The sequence below is a fragment of the Zalophus californianus genome, chromosome 3 (assembly GCF_009762305.2).
Source record: "Zalophus californianus isolate mZalCal1 chromosome 3, mZalCal1.pri.v2, whole genome shotgun sequence".
NCBI classification, from domain to species: domain Eukaryota; kingdom Metazoa; phylum Chordata; class Mammalia; order Carnivora; family Otariidae; genus Zalophus; species Zalophus californianus.
In genome coordinates this window covers 95,620,589-95,633,532 of record NC_045597.1, presented here as the reverse complement: position 1 = coordinate 95,633,532, position 12,944 = coordinate 95,620,589, and the positions used below count along the sequence as shown (strand labels likewise).

The window sequence follows — 12,944 nt, the reverse complement described above, 5'->3', positions numbered from 1 at the left end:
TATACAATATGTTGCACTATGAAGTCAACTCAAAACAATGAGGTAGATCTTTATATTCAAAATTTTGGTTTTACCATTAGTAAGCTGTGTGATCACAGGCAAAACTACTTCACTTCTCTGTTTCTAAGTTTCCTTATTCATAAAATGAGGATAAGAGTAGTACACTACTCCTCCACAAGGATGTTGTGTGAAAAGAATGAGTTAGTTCTTCATTCATCTCCACAGCCTAGTTTTATGCCTAGCACAGCGTAGCGCTCAGTGAACATTTGTCAATCAATAAACGCTATTCTTAAGTCTTGTGATTTTCTAGAACGAGGTTGGCAAATTTTCTCATTTTGGGCCAGATGGTAAATATTTTAGGCTTTGTGAGCCACATTTGGGAAGGGCCAAGTATTCAATATTTTAGGCTTTCTGGGCCATGTGGTCTCTGCTGCAACTACTTAGTTCTGCCCCTGGAGCTTGAAAGCAGCCACAGAAAGTATGTAAACAAATAGATGTACATGTATTCCAATAAAACCTTACTTACAAAAAACAGGTGGCAGCTGGATTGGCCCAAGGGCTAGAGTGTGCTAATCCCTGTTCTAGAACCTCCATTCTAAAATAAACATCTTCACTCCTTCCCCAGTCTCTCCCTTCTTGAAGAAAAGTTTCTTATTACTTGAATGAAATTATAAAAAGAAAACACCAACCTCTTCCAGATGTTTGGTCTTCTGCAGAATCTGCTTGTTCAAGGAGATGACTTTTCGACGATGAAGTTGGGAGGTTCCTAATTTTTCTGGACTTTCTTCAGCTGACAGCTCAGACTGCTGTGGGAAACAGGGAGGGCAAGCCCAAAGGATTTAGTAAGCCCACCTCAGTTTACAAAAGACAGACCCATCCCTGCTTACCCTGGGGCAGAGCACAACTCGGCAGCCTGTCAAAACCAAGCCAGGGCAGCCATGGGGTCTTATGCAAAACCCAGGTCCAGAGAAGAAGATTCTAAAACAATGATCAAGATCCTTACCAAGGGAATCTGCATTCCTGGCAGAGGGATCAGCATGTGCATAGGAATATGTAACTGTCGTTATGCTGGTATCATATAGGCAACAGGCACCGTCGAAGGAAGAACATGGTCATATCAATATCTTTGTAAGACTGCTCTGGAGTTATCAAGAATGATGAAATGATTCACTTTCACTGAAGTATTGTAAATACATGGTCAAAAAGTTTAACTGTTTGGAAGCATTTATCATGAAAAGCAACAAACAGCCTATTAGTTTATTCCCCCCGCCCCCCATTCATGGGTCAATTCCCTTTTAACCATTTCTTGTTTCTACTCTTTTGGTGTTCACAGAGGATAGATCTGAGAGGGATGGAAGTGGCTGATGGGGCAGCAGGAGATTCCTTAAACTGAATGTGAGGAGGGAAGGGAGAAAAAGGGTTGAGCAGGCAGCAGAGACCTGTCAGGCCTTGAAGTGAGTCAGGGAGAGATTTCTGGGTGAATGCAGCAACAGCACTGAGAAACCACACAGAGGAGGAGGTAGCTTGTTATGGACACGGAACACAAACATCAGCCTCAGGACAAACAAAAGGTCAATTTTACGTTTTTTTTGTTTTTTAAGATTTTATTTATTTGACAGAGAGAGAGCACAAGCAGAGGGAGCAGGCAGAGGGAGAGGGAGAAGCAGGCTCCCTGCTCAGCAGGGAACCTGATGTGGGGCTCAATCCCAGGACCCTGGGATCATGACCTGAGCCGAAGGCAGACACTTAACCATCTGAGCCACCCAGGCGCCCCTACTGTTAATAGGAGTCCTTCTAATACTTCTTAGATGATCATAAAAGAGCTTAGATGAGCTTTATTAAACAAATGCCTATTTCCACCACATTTCCTTTTTGACTGGAAGTATCCCAGTACCAAACTAAGTACTGACTTTAAGCCCAAGTGCAACACAACTATTTAGGTACTTAATTTTTCCTGCATGTTTTAGCAGTAATCATAAGCTTGAAAGTCTAGAAGATCTGCCCATGGGGAAAAGAGATGGGAAAGTGAGGAGGAGGAGAAATTGGATGGAATAGTCACCATTTATTTTGGTTAAGGATTTCCCTGAATAATTCAGCGGCACTACTAACAGATGATGAGTTTTTGCTGCTTAATGGCTCCGGAGGTGGGGAACAACCAGCAGGATATGGCTGCATAAAACAGTAAGGAATATGGCTTTCCATCTCCTGGACTGGTGGGCCATCAAGGAAATAGAAAAACTAAGCATTTGGTATTACAACATATCTAGCCTTGAAACCTGGGACTGTGGAAACTGTCACTCCAGCTTATCTGAATCTCTGGGAATTGGAATTAACTTTTAAAAATACATTTGGTCGTATCAAGATATTCACAACCTGTAGTCTAGGGAGGGAGAATTATTTCTGAAAATGACTTGAGTATAAAAAAAGAGGGTGGAGGAAGGACCACTCCCTCTCAATTTCCAAATCACTTGTCGGAAACAGAATTATAATGAGCTAATTATATCTCCTTTACTTTGATGGTGTCACCCTGAACTATGCCATTAATTTGGCCACTTTTGTCTGCTATATATTTAATAGCTTTTTCTTATAATTCACTTTCAGATTTGGGTTTTAACATCCAACTCAGATTCCTGGACACTGATTTCCTACATGTCTCTGGCATATCTTCAGAGCATTTAACTTATCTCGGAGAATTACATAAGCCTTCTAGCTCATGATTTATTGACATTTGAAATAGAATTCCCTGTTCGTTGGAACTACCCCACAGGTTATGTCCCTATGTTTGATGTCAGGATTATCTTGAATATCCTGACCTCCTCCAACTTGCCTGTGTGGCTCTAGACCAGATAGAGCTGTGGGCTGGCAGGCTCCAGGGGAGACAGTGTCTCGCTTACCCCCCAGACTTCCCTCAGTCTTTGGGGGCAAGCACATACTCATTCAGTGCTGTTCTGCACCTCTGGTCTGGCTTGGATGGTGTCTCCAAGTTTTAGAAGGTTTGCTGATGAACTGCTTTTGTGGCCAAGGTCCTAAGACCATGAAAAGTGTATTTCCCACCCAGCTTCTTTACCTACCTGGCATACATACAACTTTGTTTTAAAATCAAGGCCTCTGACTTCGCTTCTAAGAACGCTTCTTACAGGAAAACCAGTAGTTATCTTGATATCTGGAAAGAAGGTTTCCAGGCTAGTTGGCTATCTCTTTCTCTTTTTCTCCCTCTTTTACTATCTATCTAGATTTAATGTTTAGCCACATGGTCCCTCAAGACCCTCATAGGGGTCTTTGGGGTCAAAATCTTTTTCTTTTTTTTTTTTTTTAAAGATTTTGTTTATTTATTTGATGGAGAGAGACAAAGTGAGAGAAGGAACACAAGCAGGGGGAGTGAGAGGGGGAGAAGCAGGCTTCCTGCTGAACAGAGAGCCCAATGTGGGGCTCGATCCCAGGACCCTGGGATCATGACCTGAGCCGAAGGCAGACACTTAACAACTGAGCCACCCAGGCGCCCCCATTTTTTTCATTCTTATTCTCTCATGATTATACAGTGAGGTTTTCCAGATGTTACATGTCATGTGATAATATCATTGCTTTAATGTTAATATATAAAGCATTTATTATTGTTCTTTGTAAATGAATTAATATGTAAGCTACTGAGACCTCAGTAGTCTTTAAGAGTTCTTAAAGGGTCCTGAAACTGAAAATTTTGAGAACCACTACTTTAATCTAAGCGGCCTGGCTCACTAGAGAATCATGTATTGGTCCCAACCATTGATTAGGCAGCCTTATTAGGAAGGAACTCTAATCAGTGGAGTGGGCCCATCCATCACTTATATAACATTGAGAGAGGAAAGTTCTTTCACTAGACAGGTGATTCAGAGAACCATACACATAGAGAGAAAATACTTACAGTGCACAGAAAGAACCTTGAAGTCACTCTACAAACTGACTATATCTGTTATGATATGCTCTAAGCAGACATGGGCTTTCAAAATCCTTTCTTTTATTGATAGGTAGCAATTCTCATTGCTAAGTGCAGTCCCTTAAATTTGAATCTGCAAAGCATTAATGTATGATAATATCAGAATACTAAATGCCATTTCCATATCTGACATTTCTCTAGCCCAATTAAAATGAATAATATGCACATAAACAGGCCCATAGTTCAATGAATTTGTAGGTTCCTCTGTTTGCCTTTGAGTCTAGAGATGGTGCTATGCAAAGTGCCTTGTTTAATGGGAAGTTATTTTTGTGCAGATATAACAATTTATTCTAGAGCTGAATTGAAGAGTCTTAACCTAGGCAATGGAAAGCTGATGGCTCTATTTTTCAAACATACTTTTTGTTAAGCAATCTAGAGACTGATAAGGGCAGAAACAGGTCTTTAGAGCAGACTGATAAAGGCAAAAACAGGTTTTTAGAGCATCTGGCATCCTGGTCACTGACAGTCACAGTGAGAAGGAAATTGAAGATGACGAAGTTGATCTGGAAGGATGAGACAAAGCTAGACAGATGGAGAACAGGAGAGGAAACTTTAAAGTAAATCCTTGACAGAAAAAATGTAAATCCTTGGGGCATCTTAACGGATTTCTACATGAAAAGTGCAATATCTCTCCACGAATGCCAATCATCCACAAATAATTCCATTTGTGTTTACACTGGAGGGAGGGCTAAAGAACCAATCTAATTTTGTTCAACAATTTCAGATTAAGAACGTGCTTTCAAAACTGCAGTGTGGATTAAGACGACTTCTAGTGCAGATTCAATGTTTCCTAACAATTGACAGATATTCACAACTTCCACTGTTAGGGGAACCAGATTTAAATGTCATTCGATAATATTAGTTTTGTTCAAAATAGTAAATTCCTAAGAGAAACAAAAAATGATTACTTTAGCTAGAACTATATACTTTTATAATGAAAGAGACCCCAAAGGTTATCTACATATCAACTTTCTTCTTAAAATAGGAATCTCTCCTATATTACCTCCCTCCCCGTACTAAAATACCATCCCTAAGCTGTCAGTAAGAAAGATCCCTATCACATGATACAGTTCTATGTCCCGAACAGACGGACTTCAGTTTCTGGCACCTTGATGAATCCTTCTATTGAAAGCAAATAAACAGATGATATAAAATATTTTTATTTATTTATTTATTTAGCGTGTGCATACACACAGGAGGTGGGGGGTGGGAGGGAGAGAGAGAGGATCCCAAGCAGACTCCCTGCTGAGTGTGGAGCCCAACATGGGGCTTGAGCTTAGGAACTTGAGTTCATGACCTGAGCTGAAATCATGAGTCAGATGCTTAAGCAAGTGAGCCACCCAACACCCCAGAATATTTATTTTTTAAATATTAAAAAAAAAAACCTATGCGCTAGCAAGAATGTAAGAAAACCTGCAAGGCCAAAGAGTTAGTGAAAGCGGAGCTCCAGGAAAGTATATATAACCACTGAGGTTGGCTTTTCTCTTGAAAGTACTTGCCAACACCAGGTGATCTCAAGTGTTGATTTTTATCATTCAATAACCACTTTGCATAAACAAGTGAAAGAAGAAAAAAAATCTGCAGTGAGAATTTGTAACAGATTGGTCCAGTTCTGTAATTTAAATGCACACACTACGTGGATGGTCCAAAAAACCCACAAGTCAAGCCATGTATGTGATGGACTTGGGCTGGGGTGTCTCCAGATGCTTGCCAGAAGTAAAAGCAAATCCCCTCTGGAAGAACAGAGATTCAGCTCTAGGCTTCAAAGAATTTCTATTGGTAAATTTCCAGGGCATATGAACTCACAATCAAAATTTGAAAGCATGTACAAAGTATGAGCAAAAAGCCAGCAGAAACCGACAGAATCAGACCTACAAAGACTCAAACACGTACATGGCCATTCTTCCCTGAAGCAACGGAGATTAAGTATAATTGCTCTTTCACGTAATAGATTTATCTAAAAGTATCCACAGCTCTTTCCTCTCCCCTTGCTATAAAACATGTCAGTGCCCTTCCCCATCTTGGCTACTACCCTCTAGAAATACTCCAGCTGACAAGTGACCTTTTCAAGTACTCTTCACTGGAGTCTGAGCCCTGCAGATGGGATGGGACTAGCACTCACCCTCTTTGCTTCCATTGACGAAACTGGATAAACATTCTTCAATATTCCTGACTCCCACTAATGAAATCCCATGAATCTCAAAGACCCATATTCATGTAACTGCTGAATCTAAGGCACAGCTCTGGGTTCCAAGGTCGGCAATATGGTATATCTGCCCAGAAAGCACTTAACATTTAGGAGGCATGAACAAAATTGAGAACTTCCCACTTTTATCTCCATGAACTACTGTCAGGTCAGATGGTAGGCTCACCAAATCCTGAATTGGTATCACTGATTTTTCTGAAATGAAATGAAACAGTTCACATATACCTTCTTTAACAAATGAATTTGTTTGGGCTCAACATTTCAATCTAAGATATTTTTGAATGTTGATTCTTTTCTCCAGTATGCTAGCCACCTCTTCTTTTTTAGCTTTAAGTGATGTCCAAAACTGACAAAATTAATTCTATGCCTTTATCCCAATTGATAAAGACTCTGAAAGATATAGGTTGTGCTATGCACCTTGAGACAATCCTACCAGGTCGACAATTCATTAGCTGATACCATTGTTTTCTCTTTCTTTTATTGTTACTGTGTATTGCATCAGTCCCTCAGATTTTAGGAAATCTTGGAATATTTTAGAAACCCCACATTTAGCATCATGATCTCCAGATTTATAGGGTTCCTGAATCTCTAAATTCGGATTACAGTTTAAAATCTCGCTATCCCACCTTCCTTTGCTTTGCTCAATTAACCTTTACTCAGACCCTATTATGTGTGAGGCACAATGGTAGGTAGTGGGGACATAGAAAGAGACACAGACCTTAACCCTGGACCTCCACAGTCTAGTCAGGGAAAACCGACTCACTCACAAATAAAGCTGTTATCCTCCACATTTTCTCCAAGCCTAAATTGTGCCACAGAGGAAGAGAGAGTTTTGAAAGCTCTTCTTGTCCTGTCTTCTACCTCCCTCCTGTTTTTCCTCCCTTCAACAAATGTTCATGAAAACCCTATTATATTGGGCACTGGGTGTATACAATGATCCCAGCCCTCATTTACAGCAAACAGCCTAGTCCTGGGAGACAGGTAGAGACAAATGAAAATAGCGCGTAGTTAGCAGTGCTTGGACGGAGGCTACCAGGAGTGGAGCCACAGGACATCACAGAAAAGCCCATCTTAGGAAGGAAAGTCACCCTTCATGGCCACTGGGTGAGTCTCCGCACAAACTTGCAGACACTTGTCAGCCTCTACTGAGCATTTCTTATGCGTTAGGCAACAGAGATACAGAGATGAAAGATGAAATCTTGGCCCTCTGGAAGTTTACAGATTTAGGGTGTGACTTGTCTAACACTCGTGACCTTGTGTGAAGAAACGCAGTCCAGAAGGAAGGAGTATAAAAACCAACCCCTGGGGGACGCCTGGGTGGCTCAGTTGGTTAAGCAGCTGCCTTCGGCTCGGGTCATGATCCCAGGGTCCTGGGATTGAGTCCCACATCGGGCTCCTTGCTCAGCGGGGAGCCTGCTTCTCCCTCTGCCTGCCTCTCCCCCTGCTTGTGTTCTGTCCCTCTCTCTCTGACAAATCAATAAATCAATAAATCAATAAATCAATAAATCAAATCTTAAAAATAAATAAATAAATAAAAATAAAAAACAAAACCAACCCCTGGGGAAAAAAAAAACACACCAACCCTTTTTTCTATCTGTGGTCACAGCAGGAGGTTCCCAAGAAGACAACTTCTCCCTTGTCCCATATTTCTTCCCTAGCTCCACATGCTAATGCTGCTGGAAAAAATGGTAAAAATGCTTTTCTGTGGTGGGGCTGGCTGATGGGATTAGAAACATTTCGTATCTAAGCTGACTAGAAGCCACAGTGGTTCTGACTCAGGCCTGATTCTTATAACAAAGTAGTCAGGGTCTCCCAGCTCCAAAGGTTCCTAAGATCTGCTAATCTCAGCAAGGTCCCTGGGGATCGGTAACTTTCCTCAGTCCCCAGCCCCCCTTAAACTATCCCTTTCCATTTCACCTCAACTGGGTATAGTTTTAAAAAGTCATTCATTGGGGCGCCTGGGTGGCTCAGTCGTTAAGTGTCTGCCTTCACCTCAGGTCATGGTCCCAGGGTCCTGGGATGGAGCCCCATATCGGGCTCCCTGCTCCCTGCTCCGCAGGAAGCCCTCTCCCACTCCCCCTGCTTGTGTTCCCTCTCTCGCTGTGTCTCTCTCTGTCAAATAAATAAATAAAATCTTAAAAAAAAAAAAGTCATCCATTCTGCCTATTTATTCCTAGGACAAAAAGTTCAATATCCACTTTACCAACCAGTTGGCTTTGGGCACATACTGACATTTCAAATGGCAACACAAACCAAATAGCAACTGGCATCCCTTTGAGATCACACAGGTTATATTATTCTGTAATTTCTCTTTTTACAGGCTGACTGGCCACTAACTAGGAGCTCCTGGAGGCAGCACCCTCGTCTTCCTCATACCTCTGCCCTGCCCCCCATACCTGACGCCATCTGGGACACTGTGTGCGCACAACAGGTGTGTGCTGCAGGAGGAAATCATCCCATCTCGGGGCTCAGTTCTGTCAGTCCTCTGGCAGAAAAGAAGTCAAGTCAAAGACTGAAAATATCTCCAAAATGATACCAATTTTCTTTGTAAATGTTTGAAAAAGCTAACTGGAATAGCCCTACCTGGAAATACAAAACCAGGGTAGAGAGACAACAACACAAAGGCAGTTACCTCAAGAGGGTGGATGACATATTAACAACTGACTCTTCTGGGTTAATCCCATCCGATTTAGACAAATTCCCTGAGGAGGTGCCAGCTGCAGCGTGTGCCTAGCATCACTTGGTTTCTAACAGTTCCTACAGGGGTCCACTATCACCTATTCATTCTCACTCCAGACCGGCTGCCCATCAAGCGGCTGGCCGCCGCCTGGCCCAGACAATTGGCCCCCAGAGGAATATGTGACCTAAGCCATGGCAAACAGAGATTGTCCTTAGGACTTCACACACAGAAGCGGGGAGGGTGCTAGAAGACTGACAGTCCGTGGTGAAGCTGCCAGGTGGCAACAGAGGAGAGAAACAAAGTGAAGCCAGGGCAGAGAGATGACAGACACAAGCCTGCTGGAGTCCCTAGGACCCCTGCATTCACAGACCTCCCAGTTATGACAGCTGATAAACGTTCCCTTTTTGCTTATTCCATTCCGGGCAGCTTCTATCACTTGCAAACAAAAGGCTCCTACACAGCATACTGTCCAGGTGAGCGAGTGCAGAACTTAAGAGTCAGCTTTCTTTGCTGGTTTTGCATCATAGTGGAATATAAATTATCACAGAAGAGAGGGACAAAGTCTAACCAAATGTGGTTGTCTGCATTCTCTAGAGGAGACTTTCTTTCCTTTGTGCTTTTATATGCGCAGCCCTGACCATACCCTGGCTATGACCTCTTTTCGGCTACACCCAGCTCTAATTACCTGAGCTCCCCCAGGTGCTCCTGAAAGATATAATTTCAAGACAGTCTGGGCTTCCGATTAACTGCCAGAGAATGGTCCTCAGAATCAAAAGTTCAGAAGCAATGGTGCCAGAATTTCTTAACTGCCGGAAAGGAACATTTCCGAAACCTATTAAGAAAAAGAATTCCTTCCACAAATAAGTCCTTTGATGGCCGAAAATTCATCAAGAAGTTGACAGTGTTCTGGCCAGGATGTTACAACCTAGAGGGTTGTAGGAGATTCTTTTCCAGTGATATGAAAAGCCACATATGCACACACCCCAAACAGAAACTTCCACAGCTTTTAGCAGCATAGATGTGATTGTGTGTGAGTGCCTGGGCCACACCATTTTCATTTTACTTATTTCTGTGGCTAGTTCCCAACATGACCTGGCCTCTTCTCTCTACTTAGCCCAAGGTAGGCAGCTGGATGGTGAAAGAATCTAAAGAGGCTTTGTCACTGCAAGCCTGGAAGGCAGACGTGAAGGATGACGGCAAAGGAGGCCTTCCCTGCTTTCCCCTGCAGACACTCTACCTTGCCAAGGAGACAGGTTTCAAAGTCAGACAGTCCTGTATTTGAACCTGGAACTTCTTAGCTACATGATACTGGACAAGTTACTGAACCCTTTAGTATCCTCATCTGCAAAATGGATATAAAATCACATACTTACATACTGAGCACCAACATTACCAGGTCCTCGGCAAGGCTCCGAGGTTACAGAGAGGAGTAAAGCATGGTCCACATACACATAAACAGAGTTTCAGCTGCACATGAGTAAGTATAATGATGAAGGAAGGCAGAAGATTATATGCAAGGAGGCAACCCACTGCTCTGAGAATTAATGAGATAGTGGTATACAAGGCACCGAGCACAGAGAAGGCACACAGGATAGATTCTTCTGATTCCCCAAGGCATATCTGTGCTTCTAGATTTACAAAATGTTCTAAGATTCTGTCTCAGGGAGATGCTGACCAAGGAATGATTTAGCTGGCTGTCAAGTATGAAAGTGGTTGAAATGGTACATGGTTGGTTAACATGTGGCATTAGGGAGAGTCCCCACTTGCCCTTCTAGGGACCTGGCACCTTCCCTGGGTCAGCTTCCTTCCCTTTCTTCTGGCTCAAGCTAGTGGGGGATTGCAGAGCAGAAGTGGGTTTTCAACAGTCAGGCTTTTTAGCGCTTTGCAAATCACAGTCACAGACTCTCCTTCCCAGTAAAAATGAATGCTAAGATGCAGTGAGCATATTAGACATCAACACCAAAAAGCACAGCAGTGTCTCATCTAGCACATTCTGAGAAGGGCATTACCCTTCGAAAAAAAAGGGGAGATGCTGTTCCTTGGCCAAGAGCCTACATGAGCTCATGAATTATATATCTGGAAGCTTCTTCACATTCCTCTTCCCTGCTGCTTTACAGGAACCATATTAAATTGAGTTACATATCTCAGAGGTTTGCTTTGAAACACATGGGCTACTTATCATGTTACACTACTATAAGAACTTGTGAACGTTACAAATCAAAGAGAAGCCTGCACATGTGTTTTACCACATTTTTATATCCCAATGCCTGTCAAGTTTCCAACTTGCACCAGGCCGGCTGTTCGATTCATTCCTTGGTCACAAAATCATTTTCACTCTTTCATCCTCCCAAAACTATCTTGTCCCTTTCCTTTTCTTCACTAAGCAAAAATCCATCCTGTTCACAGCCTAATTTGGGTTTCTTTCAAGTGCCTCTGATGGCTTCCCTTTGGGGCATCCCTCAATCCCACCCCCACTTCCAAGGGATTCATTACTGAAACCCTGAAGGTAAGGGCATGGATTTTAGATAAATTGCCAGTGCCTGGTATCAGCCCAATTCATGGCAGTAAGATTAGATATATATATATATTATTTATTTATTTATTTGATAGAGAGAAACAGTGAGAGAGGGAACACAAGCAGGGGGAGTGGGAGAAGGAGAAGAAGGCTTCCCACTGAGCAGGGAGCCCGATGCAGGGCTCAATCCCAGGACCCTGAGATCATGACCTGAGCTGAAGGCAGATGCTTAACGACTGAGCCACCCAGGCGCCCCTCATGGCAGTAAGATTAAAGTGAAATACAAACACACTGTGGTGGACAACCCACAAAAGCCCTATCCTTCTGCCTCCTGGTGTTCAGGCCTTTGTGTAAGCCCCTCCCCTGAATGGGGGTGAGACCTGTGACTTCTTTCTAACCAACAGAAAACAGCAAAGTGATGGGACAGATGTGAGTGCATGTACATAGCTATTACAGAGAAGTATAATGTCTAGCCTATGAGGAGGTGCTCTCCCTTGCTGGCTTTGATGAAACAAGTGGCAATGTTGGGGAAGGCCACATGGCAAGGAACTGAGGGCAGCCTCCAGCTGGCAGCCAGCAAGAGCTGAGGACTTCAGCCAACAGGCTGAATGCTGCTAACAACCACATGAGCTTAGAAGTGGATCCTGCCCCAGTTGAGCCTCAGATGAGAAAGCAGCCCCGGGCAGCACCTTCATTGCAATCTTGTGAGAGTCCTAAACAAAGAATCCTGCTAATCTATGCTCAACTGCTGACCCGGAGACTGTGAGATAATAAATGTGTGTTGTTTTAAGCTACTATCTTTGTAGTAATATTGCTATGCAGCAATAGATAACTAATTATATGAACAGAGGAAAAGTAAAGTAGCCTCTGGCATCTGAAAACCGACCTGGCATTCTCAGCAAGGCCTTGATGTTGCTGGGAGTTGCCCTGCACATACTAGGTCTTGGTGTTAAACATAGGTAATTCCAAAGAATGTCAACATCACACAAGGTCTTGAAGATGAAGGCAAAAACATGACCACTCTGTAATCATGTCTGAACACGGACAAAACCTAATCGTTGCTCAAATCACAAAAATGGACCAAACATCCCCCTATACTGGCTAATATGAGTACACTGCTTTAACCCTGACTCATTACCCCATCTTTTTAATTGTTTTTCATTCCTCCATCTTATAAAATTTATTTAGACACTCTTCTATAGAATTGCCCTTCCTTAAAACATCCAACACAAAGCAAAGCCCCTACCTTCTTGGTCCTTCCCTCAAAACCCCTAAAACAAGCCCAAATCCCATAGTACGTCTTTTCTAATGCCTCCTTACTGAGATGCTGTATGGCTTCTCGCTCGTGCACAGTCTCCCCCACCAGTACCAGCAATAAATCCTACTGTTCAACTACAGTGTGCTCCTCGTGATCTCTGGTGGGAGGCCACTGATAAAACAAGAGCAAACAATAATGCAAACAACTACAACAAAGTCAAACATAACTTCATGGAACTTGCATAAAATTAGAGGAGTGTAAACCAATAAAGAAAGAGTCCATATACAGTTTAAATTAGATCAAAACCACAAA

The 12,944-nt window shown here is 42.7% G+C and overlaps 1 protein-coding gene across 4 annotated transcripts in view; it reads right to left on the bottom strand.

The window, feature by feature from the left end:
* Positions 1-12,944, bottom strand: part of CCDC93 (coiled-coil domain containing 93) — an 87,822-nt gene that overhangs the window by 30,319 nt on the left and 44,559 nt on the right. For all 4 annotated transcript variants that reach the window (XM_027589559.2, XM_027589560.2, XM_027589561.2 and 1 more), the window contains one exon: positions 690-806. In XM_027589559.2, coding sequence (XP_027445360.1) covers positions 690-806 — 117 coding nt within the window. The remainder of the gene's footprint in view (positions 1-689; positions 807-12,944) is intronic.